The sequence below is a fragment of the Zosterops lateralis genome, assembly GCF_965231275.1.
Source record: "Zosterops lateralis genome assembly, chromosome: 2".
Taxonomy (NCBI): domain Eukaryota; kingdom Metazoa; phylum Chordata; class Aves; order Passeriformes; family Zosteropidae; genus Zosterops; species Zosterops lateralis.
This window is the reverse complement of record NC_139763.1, coordinates 73,135,817-73,157,171: the sequence shown is the minus strand read 5'-3', so window position 1 is coordinate 73,157,171 and position 21,355 is coordinate 73,135,817. Positions and strand designations below refer to the sequence as shown.

The following is a 21,355-nucleotide window of genomic DNA, read 5'->3' as shown; positions in this document are numbered from 1 at the left end:
ATGATGCAAAATATGCATCCGGCTCCTGAGAATAATGAAGATGATCTCTATTCTGGCTACAATGATTATAATCCTATGTTTGACACAGAGGTAAAACATTTGCTGTTTCCCATCTTTCCCATACATAGAATATTAACGTAAAAGTATAAGAGAAGAATTTGTGGGTACAGTGCCATACAAGTTTACAACTGCTGTGAAGTGAAATTTACTTTATTTGGTAAGAAACATGTGAAGTTTCTCAGGGATCTTCTTGAATGGTTAGTTCTTTGATAGCTTTCTATTCCAGCTAAACACTTGTGCAGATCTCAACAGATCCAAGATGCTGTAATGGTCAGACTTTTTGAAATATAAAATAATAATTATTTGTAGGCACGTTCAGTGTGTTATTTCCCAGGCTGTGTGCAGCAGCAGCAAGTTTTCTGACAAGAGTCTCCTGAGTGGTCAGTAGATCATTGATTTCCTACTGTGCATTGATTTCCTGCAGACCATTTTTAGGTAACTGCTGGTCTGGAGGAGTTGGAGCAGCAGTGATGTCACTTGGTCCAAACCCACCAGCGAGAGTTGACATCTTGTGTGAAATCCCAGAACCCCCCGCATGGGAGTTGCTGTAGGACCTGAAAGACATGAGATGTTTTAATGTCTTGCATTGCAGTTGTTAATGTCAAAATTCAGAAACAGCATAAGTAGTAAACATCTGAATGGAAAAAGAATTCATGTTAATATTTTATGACTTCAGCTCTGTTTCCTCTGTGTTTTTAGAAAATAACAAGTTTTTACACTTCCTAATCTAAAATACCAAAAAAGATAGACAAATAATATACTTGTAGTTTATTATCAGTAAATCCTGTTGTTCAGTTATCTTCAAGTATTTTGTAAAGAAGTTTTGATTTTTTACCAAGCTACTTTCAGTAGTCTGAAGATTGTGGAATAGTGAGTTTGGGCGTTGTGGTTTTAAAAGGGTTAATGTTTTTATCTTTTCTAGGATTTAGAAAATGATGTAGCTTTTCAACAGGCAGCAAGAACAAGCCATGGAAGAAGACCTCCTGTAAGTACCTTTTAAAACACTTTGCATTAATGTAGATCTTACTGTGTAGAAACACTAGTAATTGACACATACAGGTTTTAATTGGAGGGGTTTTTTTGTTTGTTTGTTTGTTTTCCTAACCAGGTGACAGCCAAAATTCCTGGTACATCAAGTCCAAGACCTCTAGCTACTGGATTTGGGGCAAGTTTTTGTTCTGTTGTATCCTTAATGAAAATGTCATTTACAAAATATAAATGTGCCATTTAATTCCACACACAAAGTGAGCCCTTCTAAATTAAAAATTTCATTCCAATGAACTGCATCTATTCCTTAGTTTTAATTCACAACGTTGCACTTGATCAAGGCATGGTTACTAGTTTTTCTTTTCTCCTGAACCCGCACCATGCTGCAAATCTTCTGTACTGCATAAGGCATTGGAGTCCAAAGTGTTAATTGGGTTCACTTGTAGGGGGAACTGAATAGGTTGTTATTTGGGCTTGGAAAAGCTTTCTGGAAGTTAAGGTGAAATCAAGTAATGAAAAATACAAGCTCTGAAACATCTCTAGTTGCATCAGAAAAAGTTGGTTGTGTTCTTTGGTATACTTAGACGTATTGATAAAATAAATCTGCATGAAAATATAGCTTAAGAGATTAATACAGTGACAGATTTCATCTGCTGTACACAGAATTTTACTGAAGTATTTTGTGTAAATTACTTGTACAATTTCAATAATTTAATAATGGAAACTATGCTGACTCAGATAATTTTCTATGTATTTCTGTTTAAAAGAGCTGACAGAAGTATCCAAAAACATAAAAAGCCTTTATTGTGAAATTGTGCTAACTGAAATATTCAACGTGTTTAAGTCTGCCAGACACTGGCAGCGTATTGCATGTGAGTAATATAAATGGGAACTTTGCTATGAACCTATGTGAGAGTTAGCTCGACTTTTAAAATTTAGTGTTGAGGAGACTGTACGTAGGCTTCTTATGCTTTTTGAATGACAATTTCAAGCAACTTACTTATTTTTGTAGCCAAAGGCAACTTCAACTTCATCTATGGGAAGACCCATGACAGGAACTATACAGGTAAAAGTTCCAATATTTGCATTTTATATTCATTTGGAACAATGAATTTTTCTGGTAAGTGTTAGATACAAGTATTTAGAAGTTCATTGAATTTATACAAATTACTACACTTTTAATTTGTCCTTTTTTGAACATAGTACTGTCAGAAAGCATGAGGGTAGTGATGTGTGTTTTATTTGAGCACGGATTTGGAAACAATAACAGTGTAGTACTTTCTAACACTTACTGACATGCAATGAACAATTTGTCGTTAAAATAATATATATAGAATATATAAAAATTATGTAAAATGTGTAATTATGTCTGTATTGTCTACAACATAATTTTTAGTGAGATTGTTTTAATATATCTTCTTCTTTATTTGAGGATGGGGTTTCTCGACCAATGACAGCAGTGCAAGCTGCAGGTTACACTAAAGCAGCTGTGAGAGGTATGGTTTGTAGAAATCATCAGCTGCCACAGGGAGATGTTATTTTACAGTTTTCAGTAGTCTGTTAATTCTTCAGGTTCTTCATTTGATCCTCTTGGCCAAGCAAAAGGTCCTGCTTCACCTCTGGAAAAGAAAACTTCAGACAGGTTTGTTCAGTTCTGCATTACATTCTTTCAGAGTAACAGCCACAGAAAACGAACCTCACCTAGAGTTTAAAAACATTCAGGCAGTTACAAAAACTTTGAGGGGCCAAACTCTGAACTTGGTGGAATAATGCCCCAAACATTTGTGCATGTGGTTGGCTGACTTTCAGGAACATCTGATTTCAGTCATCTCTGGTTCTGACTAGCTCAGCAGCCTGCATGTAGCTGTTGCCACACAAATGCTGTGATACTTACATACACAGAATTGTGCAGGACCATGGAAGTGTGTGTGACAGGCAAGGAACACCAGGATTCTTGCAGCTCTTTGGGAAGAACTTGGGGGAAGATGCCTGTTCTTTCTCCCTGGTCACTCTGACCTTAGCACTTGAGCTGAAACTTGCAGGCTCATGTAAATGTTGGGGAGTTCACTCAGAAAATCATTGAGCTTTCCAATACCAAAGTTCTGTTCCCCAAATGTAGCTCTATAGGAATAGGGAATACTACTGAAATGTTTGGGTATTTAGCAGCAGAATAAGTCAGGAAGAACCACAACTTTTTATTATTTTTAATGTGATACTTCATTTTATTAGTGTTTGATATGAAAGCTCATCTATTGTTTTGTCATTACTTCTCCTGAACAAATTTAGTTTGTGAAATTTGCCTGTCAGTCCTCTTCTTGTAAGAGAATTTATGTTTTCTTAGGTCTCTGTTCTCAAATTAAGAGTGTGAATGTGATATCTTTGGACAATCTTCTCTTGGCATAGCTTCACACAATACTTTCTTTGATGGGAAAACCAGTTAGTTGTGACATGTGATCTGTCATTGTATTGTTTTATTGAGAATATAACATGTAAAAGCTTAGTGTTTGCAGTTACATTAGTTTAACTTTAGTGTTAATCCTTTTGTTGTTATTTTTATTTTAGTTTAGAAGAGAAGATGAAGCAGTTGGAAAAAAAAGTGAATGAGCTGGTTGAAGAAAGCTGTGTTGCCAATAGCTGTGGAGACTTGAAATTGGTAATTTTTCTGAATTTCACTTCATTTCTGCTGTAATTTGTTTAGATAGATGTTTGAAAATGATTTGCAGTCAGATGTTTAAAATTATTCGAATAATTGTAATTTTAAATTTATTATGACTCTTCTAGTCTAGTGATAACCTTGCTTTGCTGAAAAAAAAAAAAGGTAGGAGCTGTATTTCTGGCATTTATATTTTTTAAGATTTCAGTGTTACAAAAATGCCCTTCCCCATGTGGCCATTGACCTCTTCAGGTGGATCTGATGAATTAGTTGTACTGGCACAGTTCTGGCCCAGGCTAGCTGGCATTTAACAGTTCCTAGGTATGATCAAAGGTTCCTATGGATAAAGAACTATTCCAACAGACAGTTTGATTGTATTTGTTCTGTTATAGAGGATACTAGAGCATTGTTGTGCCACTGAGAAGTGGCTAATTAACTAATCTATTTTGTTAGTTTTTTTCTGAGCCTCTTGCATGTATGGTCAAGTATGCTCTTGATGTGAAAGAGTTGTTTCTTATGTAGATTGTACCAGGCGACTCCAAGGGTCCTATAGGATGTTCATTTTTGACAAGTCCAGCAGACTATCCATTTTCCTGCAGAAGTCATCAAAGTTGTCAACTCATCTGTAAAATAGCCAAGTTGGACTTGCCTTCTATCATAAGGACTAGGAATCAAACTGTATCATGAAGTGCTACTTTCACCACTGGCTTCCAAATAGCCACCTTGAGTAGTAACCATTACTTTGTTAATCATTGCACCCTTGTGGAGACACACAGGACTGCTAATGGCACTTGCTAGACCCAAAGCATTACTTGTACAAAGGATATTGACACCAATCTGCAGAGAACTATAGTTGGTTACATAATTACACAGCTAAGCAGACTTAGATAACTGTATGTTTGCTTATTGCTAATTAAAACCTTTTGGTGAGTTTTTTCAGGCAGTTGGTGCAGTCTGTAAACCAAAGAAAATAGACATAAGTATATTCTTTTTGTACTTTTTCGAATGTATTTTCATCATCTCGACTCAGTAAGTTCAAGGCACTGTTAAATTCTAGTGTTTTGTTTAAGGCTCTGGAGAGAGCAAAAGAGGCTGGAAGACAGGAAAGAGAATTGTTGAGACAACGTGAACAAATTGCTCCTCCAGAAAGCATCAACTTAGACCTCACTTACACAGTAAGTGCTTAGAAATCTTCAGTGACTGAAATGTTTCTAAAAGACCTCCTGAGCAGAAATGTCAGTGCTTCCTGAAGTGTGTGTGTGTCTGTGCTGTAATGCTTCTGGCAGTGTACAGAGGAGATCCATTCATGTCATTGAGTCCATTCCTTTGCAATCTCAAATACCAGAGAAACCACATAGTCTACGTTAAGTGGAGAAGAATTTCCATGGATATGTATTCCAGATATTTATTCACATGTAGAACCTGCATATCAAAATATAGCAGATGCAGACCCTTTATTCCAGAAATAAATAGCCTAGAGAATGTAGTATGCCAAGAGGAGAAAAAAAACAGGAAAGATCAGATGCTGACTTTAAATTGAACCATAAAGTGACCAAGAAGGTGTTACATGAAATAGGATATAGTAATATTCCTGAATCTTAAAGCAGGTATCTAGATTTACATTCTGGTTTTCAAATAATAAACTTTTTTTTTTTTTTTTTTAAGGTACAACATGCATAAAAATACTTGAGGGATATTTAAATTCATATTCCATGTTGTGCTATAGAGACAATTATTAACAATTAATATATCTAATTAGGCAGACCTGGTAATTTATTTTACCTTGAAGGGCAGAGTAAAGCTGTGGAAAAAATGCAGAGCTATTTTATCTGACAGCAACAGAACTTCTGTTGTCAAACAGCAGTTTGGAAAAATTCCACCTTCTAAACTGTGTGGTCACAGGTATTAGGACCATTTTCCATATGTTGGGAGTCATAAATTACAAACAGTTTCTGAGAATTTTCTTGTATGAATATTTTTTAATAACCCTTCATTATAGCACGATGTTTACTTAGGTCTTTATAGAAAGCATAACCTTGAATGATAGTAATTTATGTACAAAAAATAAAAGAATTACTTAGAATAAGTAGCTTCTAAACTTGTTTCCTCTATATCAATTTGCAAGAACAAAGGAATATTACAGATGAGAAGCGTATAAATGGTAAAGACAGTAGTTCCAAGGTGAAATTAACTTGAAATTATCTGTTATGAATTCAAGTTTATTACTGTTGAGAGGACAATGTATTTTCTTGTACCCATCATTCGAATTTTTTATAGGTTCTCCTCAATCTGGCGACTCAGTATGTTGCTAATGAAATGTATGCTGAAGCACTGGCTACTTACCAAGTTATAGTGAAGAATAAGATGTTCAGCAATGGAGGTAGGTTGTATTCCAAAGGGGATTAAAACTGGTAGTCAGGCATTCAAAGTGAGGACTGCATTTGCATGGTGCTGCTACTCAGAAAACTCAGCCCTCGTGTTTGCCACTCAGAGTGTGTGACAGATATTCATAGTCTCTGACTTGGAGAGCCAAACTACTTTAAATATGACTCATGAGTCCTTTCTTTCCACAGACTAAGCTAAACATAAAGAAAATACATAATTTTCTCATGCCACACATGCTATGTGGTCTTCTCTAGTGCTATTTTTTCTCTTTTGACTTGGCCTTTCTCCCCCTGAAAGCTTCTTTTAGTATTTTTCATATCTCTGAGACTCCTACAGTGTGTTTTTTTCAGAGATGCTTATTTGCAGCTGCCTTCCTGGAGAGCACTATAAATAATCTCCATTTTATTCCTCAATTCAAAACCAAAATACATCTTACATGATAGTTCTAGTCTAGATTTCATCACTACTTCATCTTCTCTCATCTTCTCTTGTGTTAAATTCACAGAAGGGACATTACTATCCTATAATGAAGACATATTTATTAAGAAGTTGTTCTACTCTGTCTCTTTGAAACACTTTTAAAATGTTGTAACTCATTGACTCCTTTTGATAGGTATACTGAAGGTAAATATGGGAAATATATATTTGAAGCAACGGAACTATGCCAAAGCTATCAAATTCTACCGTATGGCTCTAGACCAGATTACTAGTTCCCACAAACAGATGAGGTGAGTTTCTTCTAGGAGGCATGGTTATGAAACACAAGTTTGGGATACAGTATGACTAAGTAGTTAAAAATCCAACCTAAACCTGATTTCTTACTTAGGATAAAAATAATGGAAAATATTGGAGTTGCGTTTATTAAAACTGGCCAATACGTTGATGCCATTTCTTCATTTGAAGAAATAATGAGCATATCCCCAAACCTGAAGGCAAGCTTCAACCTGATCCTATGTTACTTTGCCATTGGAAGTGGTGAGCAAATGAAGAAAGCCTTCAAAAAGCTCATCGAAGTTCCCTTGGATGTGAATTATGAAGACAAATATATTTCATTAAATGTAAGTTTGAAAAAAATAAACTGTGTCTTTATATAGTAAAAGGAGAAAGAGGCAGAGATACTGAATGCTTGGACTATACTGAATATGGAAATTGATGTGTATTTAAGCATCTGAAATAACTTTTTTACCAGCGTGCATTTAGTGTGGCAGTACTGCTCAGATGTGTAAAATAATGAGAGAACATTTACATCTTTTTTTCTTCAAGAGATATGATGTACATAAAACCCACATCACAAGATTGTCTTTGTAATGATTTTGTTGAAATTCATTTGGACTTAGTTACATAGCTCACTTACTGCTTTACCATCTTCATTTATATAAATTTTTAATAAAATATTTATAAGGTAAAATGAAGGAAGCTAAACAATGAGTGGGTTAATGCAAGTTTCCTCAAGTGAGTGCTAATAAAACTTGTAATATTGTAGTGTTGCTTTACAGAAGAAAACTATAGTGACAATTACAGATGCTTATTTTAGTTTATTAGACTTTGTTGGAAACTGGGCTTCCTTTGACTTTGCATGATGCTAAAGAGAGAAAGAAGTAATTATAACAGGTTTAAGGTCCCTTTTAGAAAAATCCTCTATAGAAAGATCAAGCCTTTTATCTTCTCCTAGTAGTCTTTTTTTCAGTGATGCAAATCTTTCAGTCCTAAAGATCAATATATAACTAATCTTCAAACTGTTTGTGGCTTAAGAGTCACTGTGGTTTCCTATTGTCATAGCATAAAGAAACAAAATTTAACATATGAAGCATACAGACGTATTTATTAATATATATGTATATATTTTAATACATTTTAGATAATTTCTTATATTAGAAATTATGTAAGAGTAAGGATCATTAAGCTTTTGAATTAATTGAGGCCTGTGTCAGATCATTCATTGGAAGAAAGCTTTGAGATTGCAGAAGTTATTTCTAAGGGTAGGCAAGCTATAGTTTTAACAGGCATTCAAGTTTTCTATTTTTTTATGAAGAAGTCAGAGAAAAGATCATGGTTTCCTTCTGGTCTTTATTTTGCATAAATCTATAATCTGTCTCCAATAAATGGGGAAAGGCTACCTAACATACTCTGCAGAACTTCTTTTAGAGCTAACAGAGATGTGTGATAAAAACCATGAGATGATCCTGCAAGTTATTGTAGTGAGGAGGTAGCACAAGTCCTCATCTGCTGAATACCACAGTGGTTCAGCAAATGCTTATTTTTAAGCATGAGAATATTCTCAATGTGATCTGCAGCCTTCCTGGTCTGATACACATCACATGAACTACATCTGTTAACAACCTTAATGTGGGCTGTGACAACACACATGAGCAGAAAAACAGTATTGAAGTAGTTGTTATGCCAAATTTCAGAGTATATGGTTAGAAAACTACTTTAAGCTAAGCTAGCTTTTTCAAATGTGGGAAGTAAGTGACAATATAGAGTATATATTTGACATCAATTTATGTTTGCAGTCATATTGTCTATAAAATAATTTAAATCTTTGTATGCTGATATAATTTGCAGTTGTTTTGTCCCCCTCCAGGATGATCTACATACGAATCTACTGATTGAAGCCATTAAAATTGACAGTTTAAGTCAAATAGAACGTGAGAGGTAATGGTGGACTCTGTTCTGTCTTGACTGTGTTGCTGCCTTGAATTTTAGTTCCTGGAAGGATTATCAGTCTTGTCACCTGGACACTGCTCTTGTTACAAAAGTGTCCTCCCAATTCTTAGGAAAGAACATGCTCAGAAGAACCAGTTGGATCACTCAGTTTAGTGTACTGCCCTAAAGTAGAGTATCTACCCCAAATGTTACAGGGTACACTGCTTAAAACTTGCAATGTTTTGATTAAAAAAAAAAAAAAAAATAAAACTAGTGTACAGTGAAAGGAAAACAGAAAAAACTAAGACCCTAATCAAGATACAGGGAAATAATGGTAACAGGGAACAGGTTACATTGACTTCTGAGATTTGTACTGAGTGTGGGAAGAAGCTAGCACACATTTTGTTTTAGTTATTTTTCTGTACGTGTTTTTGAAATGGTGATATAGAATTTTGTGCAAGTATAGAATGGTTTGGGTTGGAAGGGTCTTTAGAGATGATCTGGTTCCAACTCCCCTGCCATGGGCAGGGACAGCTCCCACTAGACCAAGTTGCTCAGAGCCCATCCAGCCTGGCCTTGAACACTTCCAGGGATGGGGCATCCACAGCTTCTCTGGGCAGCCTGTTCCAGTGCCTCACCACCCTGAGAGTGAAGGATTTCTTTCAGCTTCTTGTGTTGTGTTTTTTGTGTTTTATTTTTCCTTTAGGAAGTCCTTGGCAGAGGAATACATCATGACAGCTGCTAAACTCATTGCACCAGCAATCGAGATATCTTTTGCAGTAGGTTATGACTGGTAAGGGTCAAGTGGGGCTTCTTTTTGTCTAATCTGTGTCAACTCTTGTGCTGCCTATGAAACCAGTTCACAGATGGAAGCAGCCTGGGAAACAGGCTCTGTGCATCTCAAACACAGTGCCCAGGCTATTTTCAGTTTTCCCCATAACAAAACAAAGCATTAGAGTGTGCTCTGTCTTAAAAAGTAATTTATCATCGAAACTGAGCTCTTAACTATACATTTTGCAGTGTTCTGAATTCACACAAAAAGTTCAATTGAATTTGAAAATTCAATTTCAAAATTTGAAAAGCTTTTAAAAGTCTCAGCAAACAAATGCTATATGGAAGGCAGTGATTGCTAGTCTTTAAGGTTGAAGATAGCATAATGAGGACTTGGGATGCTTAAGAAGTTTTGATCACTCCATTGAGTCATTATATAAAACACTGGAATCTTAAGTTTTAAGAAAGGTTTGTTTGAATTTCATTTATGATCTTTATGTTTATAAATATAAACTTAATCTACCATTTCTTAAAACATTTTTACAAGTGTACACAGTGATAGGCTGCTGACTGAGTTCATCATTTGGGCTTTATTTTTCAATTTACAGCTTAGCTTTTGCTTTCTATGGTATTTTCTACAGCAGAATACTCTTTTCTTTAAAACAAATTCAATTAGACACACTTCCTATAATGACAGTATAAAAATTAATAGCATAATTTTTCCAAAATTTATTTTATAAGGGCTTACTTTGATATTTTAGTATTTTAATAGCATTGGAAAGTAATATGTATGCAAATGAATGTTGTGTATTGCAGGCACAATATTACTATATTGCACTAACATATATGTTAGTGTTTGGGTAATGAATAATGTTTGATGGGACTGTTCTTTACCTGGGGTTTATGGCCTGTTAGGATTATTCTGAAATTTTGCAGGTCCTATAAATATAATTTGCTAGGAAAGCAGTTTATACTAACAGGAAACAATCTCTCACACAGACATGTATTGTCTGCTAGAGTCCACAAGGTGGTGTTTGATGGTTTAATAATAATTATTATCTTAGAAGTTCCCTTCTGCCATTCTGAATTATCAGGACTTAAATAATGTGTCTTCTGAAAAATTAGGTTGTTTTTTTCTAATTTGTTAGCATGAGCAAGCCTGATTTGTTTGCTCTGTGTCTTGTTTTTTGTTCAGAAAAACTTGAAAATGTTGGAAGATACTCAGTTTTCTTAGTGCTATCCACAGAATACTTGTCACGGAGTAACACACTCTCAAACCTGTTCTGGCTAATTGAACAGCTTTTGCTGAGATCTGTGGGATTGCTTTTTGTGTATCAGGACAGATTTACTCTCCCTTATTTTGAGCTGAGGCATTCAAGCCCAATGAACAAGTTTAACTGGCAGCTTGAGCTTAGATTTTCTAATTATAAACTTTAGTATTGGTCCTCTGAGTATAAAATGTACTTTCAATCAAATTCATTTTATTTTGAGAATATTCTTCAGAGTTCATAACTTTTTACTTAAAATGTAACATAATATCGGGCCTATTCTGTCGTATTTCATAAAGATAGTTGGATAGTTAGATCTCATTGCATTTTATGGTTAAAAGATGTTAAAACTAACAGCTGAAAATGCTTTTTTGATGTTGCAAAGATGTTTGTAATAAAAGAAGAAATTACCAAGTTTTATTACAACTTTTCCTCTTAACATAAAAGGCATTTGTGTTTAAAGACTGTCCACGTGCCAAACCAATTATGACAGCAGGCAGTTTGTTGAATTAAACTTCTGTTGGCAAAATAGCCAGCTATTAAAAGGAAAGAAGGTGGCTTTCCACCAGTTAAAAAAATAGTGGAACAGATTAAGGAAGCATCCCACAAGTTGTTCATTTACTGTGCCTATTTTCCAAGTGTTTGAGAGAACAGTATATGTATAAAATAAATAAAGATCTTCAAGTGATCAGGCAGCTGAAAGTAGATCACACCAAACCATGGGATGGTGACTGCGAGTGAACATCTGAACTGTCTGCTGCCTTCTATTCGCTGCTCTCTTTGCAGAAGACCCTAAGCCACAAATAACTGGAGGATGACCACAAAGAGAGTTATTATTATGGCTTTATCATTATTATGATGTAGCTCAGGGACATGGTCTGTAGTCTCTGCCTTTGTTCACTAATATTTTTTATAGGTTTGGTAATATATGCATCAGGAGATGAAATGTGAAAAATCACATTATAGAATGTAGCCAAAGAAAGTGCTTGAAAATTTATTTCAGTCAGTTTTTGACATCCAGTATTGCTCAGTGATAGAAAATAAAGTGATATTTAGGCAGCTGACTTAAAAGAAACAAGAGTCAGCAGAGATACTGTAATTAGAGTAGGTTATAGGACTGAAATATTCTTACAAGTATTTTTACTCAGAGTGCTCTTTGCCACTGTGAAGAAAGATTAGCTAAGAAAATTCAATTCAGAAAGCAAATTAGCTGAAAAAAACTATGTAACCTGGAGGCATTTGCATGTACACATTTTGTTTGTCTTCATGGCTTGCTTTCTGTTCTAGGTGTGTTGATGCAGTGAAGGCTTCCCACTATGTGGAGTTAGCCAATGATCTGGAAATAAATAAAGCCACTACTTACTTGAGGCAACAGAATTTTAACCAGGTATAGTAACTTTTCACATTAGTACTTTTTAATACTCTATTTGCAAAGATACCTTTGTTAGCCACAGCATATTTTTTGACAAGGGAAATGTGATTTATGCAAACAATAATTATTTTGATGCTGATCAGTAAAAAAACTGGCAAGAGACAAGTTTTATCTAAATGAGATTTCTGCCATGGAAGTTAGAGTGAGTGCAGTGCATTTCAAAATCAAAACACGTTAAGTGTAGTTTTCTTCACTGGGTGTCCAAACTGTCATTGGAGTTGATGGGACTGAGGTCAGTACAGTCAATGGAGCCTAGAAAGCCTTTTGCTAATCAGCCTGGGGGTGTTTTCATTAGTATGGGCTGAATCTTTCTCTCAGTTAGGTTGACTATAGTACCAGAATACATGCAGCTGCATCTACTGTGTATAATTACTGTTTATGCTCTGGTATTCTTGCCATTCCCCATGTACTACAGCATTCCCTAAAATACTGTAAATTGTCCTTATACTTTAGTTGGCTCTTCTGTCATTCCATTACATAAAAGGCTTGGTTTAGAATGTGAGTAGTTAGAAAAAAGCTTCATCTGAACCAAAACAAACTCAGGTATCTGGCAGGATTTGATGGGTTTTCTTCTAACATGCACTGGCCAGTACATTCAGTGATAGGAATCTTGATAAAGAAGAAGGAATAGAGGAATCTCCAGCTGTGCATGAGTGGCAAGAATTACAGGAGATCATATACAGCAAAATTATAGCTGAAGCTATGGATACCTGTCATCTTCTAAGGTCATTCACATTCCCACATCTTGGAGGGATACACACAGAGCTACATGCTTAACTTTGGACTGCTTTTACTTCTCATATCTAAGCTTTGCTGTTTTTTTGAGCAGCTCTTGCTCTTCCTGTCTGTCTTGCCCTCTTCTTCCCTGTAGGTACAACAAGAGAGTTATCCTGTATTATCCTGTGTGTCTTACTGTTGTGGTTTAACTGCAGCTGGCAACTAAGCACCACACACTCACTCATTCACTCCCTGCCCCCCTGGGATGGGGGATAGAATCAGAAGAGTGAATGGGAGAAAACTCATGGGCTAAGATAAAGACAGTGTAATAGATAAAGCAAAAGCTGTGCACACAAGCAAAGTGAAACCAAGGAATTCATTGACCACTTCCCATGGGCAGACAGGTGTGTTCAGCCATCCCCAGGAGAGCGAGGCTCCACCATGCACAGTGGTGACTTGGGAAGACAAACAGCATCACTCCAAACATCTCCTCTTCCTCCTTCTTCCCCCAGCTTTCTATGCTAGGTATGACACCTTATGGTCTGGGACATCCTTTTGATCAGCTGGGGCCAGCTGTCATGGCTGTGCCCTGTCCCAATTCCTTGTGCACCCCCAGTCCACTTGCTGGTGGGATGGAGGTGAGGGGTAGAAAAGGCCTTGGCTTTATGAGAGCCCTGCTTTGCTAAAACTGTGTTATCAACAGTTTCCAGCACAAACCCAAAACAGAGCCCCATACAAGTTTTTATGGAAAGAATTAACTATCCCAGCCAAAACAGCACATTGAAACCTTTTTGGAGATCAGGAAGCAGTTTGAGAGTTTGCAAAGTTTTGGGCAAATCTGGTAGCTTTACTGGTGATAGCTTTTGAAGGGTGAGAATGTTACAGGTAGGTGAAAAGTCTTATGATCTCAGGAATTTATTGTTTCAATGGTAATTTTTTGTGATTTCCAGTTAGTATTCAGTATAGGTTAAAAAAACCTAAAATCAGTTTCCACAGGTAAAATGGGATACAGAGATATTGGTGATGTTTTGTGGAGTATTTCAATGGAGGGAGAGGGAAGTGTGTTGGAAGTTAGGAGTAAGGGGAGAAGAACCTTTTTACTTGGATTATGTGACAGAAGACTTTTTACCTGCACTGGAACCACTTAACAGTAGAGTGGGACTGCAGAATGGTGATTGCAGACCATCTTTATATTTGCTTTGTTCTAATAAAACTGCAGCTGACATTTACATTCATCCTGTCTGTCTGTTGTTCATATACTTCCTAACTCACCAACTGCTCAACACACCTTTGGCTGAATAACAAGAATGGAAACCTTTTGAAATACTCAGTTCCAAGGCTGAAGTTTTATTGTGTCTTTTTTAAAAAAAACAAACCAAACTAAAATAGATCTCTCCTGTTAAAACAATGTCTTAAGTATGGGTTCATCATAATGAATATATTATTTTAAAACAGGCCTTGCATATAAAATATAAAAGTTCAAGGGAAAATTACTATGTTATGTTTAGTTGTGTGTGTAAAATATATATATTTTTTTTAATATCAAAGAAAAACTTAGAAAATTAATTTAAATACAAAATTCTGCAGGTTAACCTTGCATCTTCTTAACATTTTTGGCACACCCTGCTAGAGTCAGACAAACTGCTTTGAAGTTTAACTTCTGTAAGCAAACGATAGAGATACACTGGAAGCAATTCACAAAGAATGGTTTGGATAGTCTTTGTTTTGATTGTTGAACCTAAGTAATTGTTATTGCTGGGATTAAAAAGTTAAAAGTTCTTTAGAAATCTTTAAATATAACTGATGATCCTGTGGTACTTTACAAGGACAAAAGGAATATTGCCTGTGGATTTTCATCCTAGGACTCATAATTGCTGAAATGGTTTAAGAGAATTTACCAGTAAATGAATTGAGTTCAGACTCATCTGAACTTTTTGTTACACATGAAAAGGGCATTTCTGTCCAGTCTTTATCATCCAAGGTCCCATTTATCAGTAAAAGCAAAGGTAAATAAATCAGATACAATCAGAAATGGCTTTTCAGAAAGTAACTTTGAACTGTAAAGCTCACCAAAAGTTAATTCCATGAAGAAGCAAATCTTTCCTTAAGAGTAGAGTACTTTGGATACAGTAATGTTACATCTGGAAGTATTTGGGATCATTCTCTTTTTGGAGAAAGTTACAAATATATATACATAAAAAATTTAAAAGTATCATAGTTAATATGCGTACATTTCTGAGACCACAAAATCTAGAGCCTAACGTTTGAAATGCTTTTCTTGGTTGAAATTAGTGTATTTTAAAAGAATTTTCTATTAGAAGAATATTAGGATCATTAATAGTTCATAGTTCTTGGGTAGAATGTAGTTGACTAAATCTAGGAACTACATATGGCTGTATATATTTTGTCATTTTGCACATCATTAATACAGTTGTGGTTTTTGTGTAGAGTAAATGTGAAAACTATGTATGACAGACAATTAAAACTTCTCTTTATGTTTGTTTTGGCATTTGACATACAGTGTCATGCCTTTGATATGTAAGCAGCAGCTTAAAGATTTCATGGAAAGGAGGAAGTAAACTTTTGAATTGCTAATGTTGATGGTTAAATTGTGGTTGCCACATCTGTGTTGTAATACATGATGGAACTGGGCTCTGTGATATTCTAACCATTTGTGTTGTTAGAATAAATATTTAGCATAAGGGAGACAGATTTATTTAATAATTTAGTCTGCAGTTACAAATGTTATTCCATAGTCAATGAAAAGAAAAAGCTGCCTTTTATATCAGAGGGATTTTTGTAGTGTACTTGCTATAAATATGCTCTTTTTTTCTCTATAAGCATATTTATTTTGAAGTTTATGAAATTCTGTTTTCATGTTAAAGTTTTAAAATAAATCTTCTGGCCTCAAGCTTCACCTTTGAGTACTTCTTAAGCTTAGACAATTGTCATCATCTTATTACACAAAACAAAGGCATATCAAAATCCAGTCCTACTCTATGGTGTATATTTTTTATATAGTGTGTTCTTTTTTTGGCTTTTTAACAAGGGTTTTATGTCAATTCATTTGTGTTCACTTAAAGAACTAGAAAAATAGGTATGAGAATTTTTATTAGTTGACTAGATTAAAAGCAAATGATCTAACACTGTGTTTTGTACCTACAGAATTGTCAGATACCTGTAGTTCACAGTAGCCTTATCTAATCTAAATTTTAGTTAGGTAAGAAATAGCCAATATTATTGAAATGTTGTGATGAAAATTAATATTGTATAAATGCAGATATACTTTTATGTGGACATGATCACAAGTGTGTGTTACAAGCTCTAGTAATTATCATATATGTGACTATATGAGTTGATAATTTCAGCTGTTTGTTACTGTGAAGTTTATCAATGTTTTCTGAAAGGATTTTGGAATAAGTTCACTTCAGGGTGAAATAAGTTGTTTCCAAATCATTTCTAGGCACTGGAGACTTTGAAAATGTTTGAAAAAAAGGATAGCAGAGTAAAGAGTGCAGCTGCAACAAACCTTTCATTCCTTTATTATTTGGTAAGTGTTTGCTTCAACAAAACCAGTTAAGAACTGCAGCTTATGTAGCCACCTCTGTATTTTTGTAGCAATTTTTGTGCCTGCTTAACTAATCTCTGTAAACAAGAAGAAACTGTACCTTAGCGTAGTTAATCTCGGACAACAGTTGAAATTTGGATCAGGTCCCTTTGTATATTATTGATGGGAAGAAGATTGAGATTGAGCCCCAAGCCACAGAAACATGCGTGCCGTTGGATTTGTGCAGTGGCTGAATTTAAAATATTGGCCCTGGGAAACCTGGCTGAACTTCAGGAACATGTGAAATGTGTAGCTTAGGTAGTTGTCTTTGTTTATGAAGTTTGAGGGTATGGATTTTTTAATTTTTTAAAATAAATGCTACTTTATTACAACAAAGAAAGCTTGCAGACTGAACGGGACAGAGTGGCAAGACATTCTCAAGTGTTATCTAAAATGTGAAAGAGATGATCTACCTTATGCAAATATATAAGAAATATTTTAGGACTGAATGATGGGGTTGTTTTTCATCCTCAGTCCCCTGAAATTCCTGTAAAAAGCCACAGCTGCAAGAAAATTACCTGACAAATTACTAATACAATGTTTGTTTTGTTCATATAGGGGAATGAGTTGGAACAAGCAACTAACTATGCAGATTTAGCTGTAAGTTCTGATAGGTACAATCCAGCAGCTCTAACTAATAAAGGAAATACTGTTTTTGCAAATGGAGACTATGAAAAAGCAGCAGAATTTTATAAGGAAGCTCTCAGGAATGATTCTTTATGCACTGAAGCACTTTATAATCTTGGTAAGTCACAGGTGCTATTGTGATTTAGCTTTTGACTGAAGGTAACACTAGTGTCTCTGAGAATCTGTCTTTGAAAGTTTTCTTATAGAAATATGTGTGAATTATTATTACTTTATTGAGTAATTTGTGTTATGGCAAGGTATTAACCTGTACTACCTGTCTGTTCTGCAAAGAAAAATTGCCAGTGTTATGGGAGTTTTTATTTGGGAATATTATGGGAAACAACATCAATTAGTAATTGCAGATGAGTAAGTTACTTTGAAGATTAAGAAATTCATACTATCTACTAAAAGGAAACTAGTTTCATCATTATTAAACTATGAGAGTCATTTCTCCTCTAAAAGCCTTGCCTTTCCTTCATTCATCTTGTTCAAAAAATGAGATTACATAAGTTCTTGGTCTTTGATTGGGTTCATGTTCCTTGTGTTTATCAGTTTGGTAGGTCGTGTTGGCTCATAAGAATTCTGTGCATGGCTCTCACAAATAGAGAGTCCTTTAAAATCAAAGCAGGTACACTTGCCTCCAAGTTGTGTGTTCCTATTTGGCTTTTCTTGGTTATTCTTTCAGTTAATATGCTGAAGTAATCTGTTTCTCATTATATTAATACTGTAACCTTTATTTTTTAGGTTTAGCTTACAAGAAGTTAAACAGGATAGACGAAGCTTTGGATTGTTTTCTGAAACTTCATGCAATCCTTCCAAATAGTGCCCAAGTCCTTTACCAGCTAGCAAGCATGTATCTTTTTCTGGGTTATGATAAGGAATAGTGGTTTTAGTAAACTCATGTAATCCAAAATACGTGTTTCAATCATGTCAAGGTGATTTAGAAATTTCCTATGGTGTCCATTATGGTAAGAAAGATTTATTAATTGATGTTTGTGAGAAAGATGAGACCAGAACTTAACCTTTATTGAATATTTCCAGTGAAGCAAGTGAAGAACATTAAGACTGTTCACATTGCAGGGATTAGATTTACACTCAGTATTAAATTGTGTCATGGAATATTTAAAATGCTGCTGGTTTTATTGTGAAAATAATGTGGCAGATGTAAGCACAATTAAGTAAAATATTTAAGAAAAAATTATATAGCTAATAAATGTGAAGTTCTTTTCTGAAAGCTGTTTTCAGATTAGTTAGTGTATGTGTAAGAAAATAATTGTCTCCCAGCCCTGCAAAAGCTCAACAGAAAAGCTGAGGGGAGAGATTAGCTTTGCACATCACCGGTGATATTCTAAACTATGAACTTTTTAACAATGCTTCTGAGGATATCCAGACTGTAATAAAATCCTCCCCAAGGCAGAACAGATTCCAGTTGATGTACTACACTTTTAAGAATAGTGTAGGTAATAAAAATGTATTCTGGTCAGTAAAATAAGTGACCTCCAAAAATCCGAAAGGGCTCTAATCTCTATTCCACATGCAGCCCCTTTACAGCAGCATAAATGGCCCAACAGCTCCAAGTGTCCGTCTGGGGAAGGGCTTCTCTGCTGCAGTGCTGTGTAAAACTGCTTTCCACCAATTCTCGGAAGCTTCTTCTGTGTCAGGTAGGATGCAGCAGGAACTGAAAAAACAGGTTGGGCAGTAGGTCCAGCTGACACTGCTGCAGAGCTCTGAGCCATTGTGCCATTCAGGAGGGAAGAGCACACTGCAGGCTGAGTTACAGCTAAAACTGCTGTTCTCTGGACCAGAGTAGTCTGGGCTGTGCTCCTTAGACATGCAGCAGAAAACCCCCTGCTGGCAAAAGGCTGTTCTTGGGAATAGCAGTTTTACCTAATCACTTCAGAACAAAATGCTCTTAGTACAGAAACTAGCCAGATTGTAAAGGCTGCAAATAAATGGCCTGGGTCTCACACTTCATTCTAAAAAATGAGGAGGTCAAATTAAGATTATTGTAAGAGAGAGAAAGGACAGCTGAGCCCAAAGTTCTATTGAGTCCAATGTGGTTCTAAGGTTCTAAGGTGAAAGAGGAGATGAAGTCTCTGAATATTTTCTTCTTCTAGCATAACAAAAATACTTTCTGATACAAATGAAATTACGAAAACAGTGTGGAAAAAAAGTCACTGTATCTCCACACTCCTGTGACTGGTGTAGTGTTCAGCATATGGATTGCATTAGGTAAAGTAGTAGGGATTCTGAGAAAATCAAACTACTACTGGCATCAGTCCTTGACAGGGGAAAACTCAGATACCAGATCATGGAAGATCCCAATCAAGCCATAGAGTGGCTGCTGCAGTTGATAACCGTAGTACCAACTGATCCACATGTACTTTCAAAGCTAGGGAATTTGTATGATACTGAAGGTGATAAATCCCAAGCTTTTCATTATTACTCTGAGGTACTTGCTCTTATATTGCTTTTTCAATGCACTTTGTCCTAAGTAAAGAAAATTTTGCCTTAGGTTCCTATGTCAAATTAACAATTGATTCATTTAAACCTCATAAAATGTCATCCAAAAGATGATAAAAAAGAAATACTGGGGGAGAGTTAACAAAGACTGATTTTTTTTTTTTTGTCAGATCCTAAGGAAATACATATGCTGTGTTTCCTTGTGGATATTGGCCTCAGACTTTCTAATTTTTTAATGTAGTCATTGTTTACACTGACCTGTAATAATGTTAATTTAAAATATAGCCTGGGACAAAGTAAAATCAGGATATAATAGAAGTAATTTTAGAGCTTTTTGACTGAGATGATTGGAAACTATAATACATATGGAGATACATATATATTGTGTTTTGTTTATGTTTGGAAGTTTTTATATATATTTTAAGAGTATAGCTATACATTATGGATGCACAGTTGCCTAAAGATAGGCAGCTTCTTTCATTTCAAACTGGCTGTACTACTGTTCATAGTTTGTACAGATTCTTCTGTGTTAGAAACAAGAATAAGACAGAAAGTATCTGGTGCAATCTGGGAGTTCTCTTTATCTGTGCCAAGTGAGGATGACCAAAGACTGTGTTGCAATCTGAATTACCAGTTGAGTTGTGCTTGATGATAATTTTGCTGCCTATTTCAGAAAAGCTGAAAATGTTATTCATGTAGTTATGTATAGAAAGGAAAGCTTTGGGCTGAGTTTTCCAGCAAATTGATGTGAATGTGGAATTGTACATTTATTAGTTAGCATTGTTTAATGTTTTAAGTAAGGTGTTCGTACACAGATGGGATTTAAGTAAATGTTTTTGCTGTTGCAAGCTATTTAAAATAGTATTTCAAATAAAGCTAGGTGGAAAATATGACAGATTCATCTTGGGTAACTTCTAAAAAGCATTTTGCAGTTAGAAAACTTGGCATGCTTTTTTTTTTTCGCCCCCCCACCAGGATCACTTAGTGTAGCACACTATTTCCATTCATTTATATTACATGTTTTGGGCATCTGGAGAATTAAACTCTTGAGTAAGATATTCCAGAAACAGCATAAAGATGTTGTTTATCACTGAAGTTGTGTGGTTTTTCACCTTTCCTATTTTGTCAGTCCTACCGGTATTTCCCTTCCAACATTGAGGTCATTGAATGGCTTGGAGCGTATTACATTGACACCCAGTTCTGTGAAAAAGCCATTGAGTACTTTGAAAGGGCAGCACTTATCCTGTAAGTAGTTATTATTTTATGCCTACTCAGATTTCTGACTAGATATCCATCAGTATACCTAGAGATAAATCAGCTGGATAACTTTAATAATATAAACTAACAGCAGGGTTAAGAATGGTCGTGATATTTTTTAATTTTCTCAACTTTCTGTTCATTTACAGTGTGTTTTTGGTCTTAGTTTGCATTTTCAGTGTTAAATAAGATCCTCCATTGGGCCCAAGATAGTGTTAGCTATTAGAACCTATTTTTCTTTATTTTCTGCCATTAAACACAACTATGAAGTGGAGAACAGTTCTCCAAAGCCACCAAGACTTCTTTCTCTGTGACTTTATGTGAAATATTTCCTTTCTATTGTTTTGTTATGTGGTGAGGATTTGATGGTTTAGATAAGTGCATGTTTTAGCTGATCTTGCTGCATTTTCTCTTTTCACATAACTTCTACTTCCATCAAATAAGGCATATAATTAAGCAAAAATGTGCAGTGCTGTACTACC

The 21,355-nt window shown here is 35.3% G+C and overlaps 1 protein-coding gene across 2 annotated transcripts in view; it reads left to right on the top strand.

Moving 5' to 3' along the window:
- The window catches only part of IFT88 (intraflagellar transport 88), a gene marked incomplete at its 5' end in the record, with an annotated part of 41,336 nt that continues 19,981 nt past the window's right edge, over positions 1 to 21,355 (top strand). The window contains 19 exons of one of the 2 annotated variants that reach the window (XM_083855725.1): positions 1 to 90; positions 983 to 1,045; positions 1,169 to 1,225; positions 2,060 to 2,113; positions 2,480 to 2,543; positions 2,620 to 2,689; positions 3,610 to 3,700; positions 4,771 to 4,875; positions 5,978 to 6,080; positions 6,699 to 6,813; positions 6,912 to 7,143; positions 8,670 to 8,740; positions 9,438 to 9,524; positions 12,058 to 12,157; positions 16,383 to 16,469; positions 17,085 to 17,271; positions 17,898 to 18,006; positions 19,455 to 19,605; positions 20,746 to 20,861. In XM_083855725.1, the coding sequence (XP_083711851.1) occupies positions 1 to 90; positions 983 to 1,045; positions 1,169 to 1,225; positions 2,060 to 2,113; positions 2,480 to 2,543; positions 2,620 to 2,689; positions 3,610 to 3,700; positions 4,771 to 4,875; positions 5,978 to 6,080; positions 6,699 to 6,813; positions 6,912 to 7,143; positions 8,670 to 8,740; positions 9,438 to 9,524; positions 12,058 to 12,157; positions 16,383 to 16,469; positions 17,085 to 17,271; positions 17,898 to 18,006; positions 19,455 to 19,605; positions 20,746 to 20,861 (1,952 nt within the window). The remainder of the gene's footprint in view (positions 91 to 982; positions 1,046 to 1,168; positions 1,226 to 2,059; positions 2,114 to 2,479; positions 2,544 to 2,619; positions 2,690 to 3,609; positions 3,701 to 4,770; positions 4,876 to 5,977; positions 6,081 to 6,698; positions 6,814 to 6,911; positions 7,144 to 8,669; positions 8,741 to 9,437; positions 9,525 to 12,057; positions 12,158 to 16,382; positions 16,470 to 17,084; positions 17,272 to 17,897; positions 18,007 to 19,454; positions 19,606 to 20,745; positions 20,862 to 21,355) is intronic. The other variant, XM_083855724.1, reaches the window with a different exon arrangement.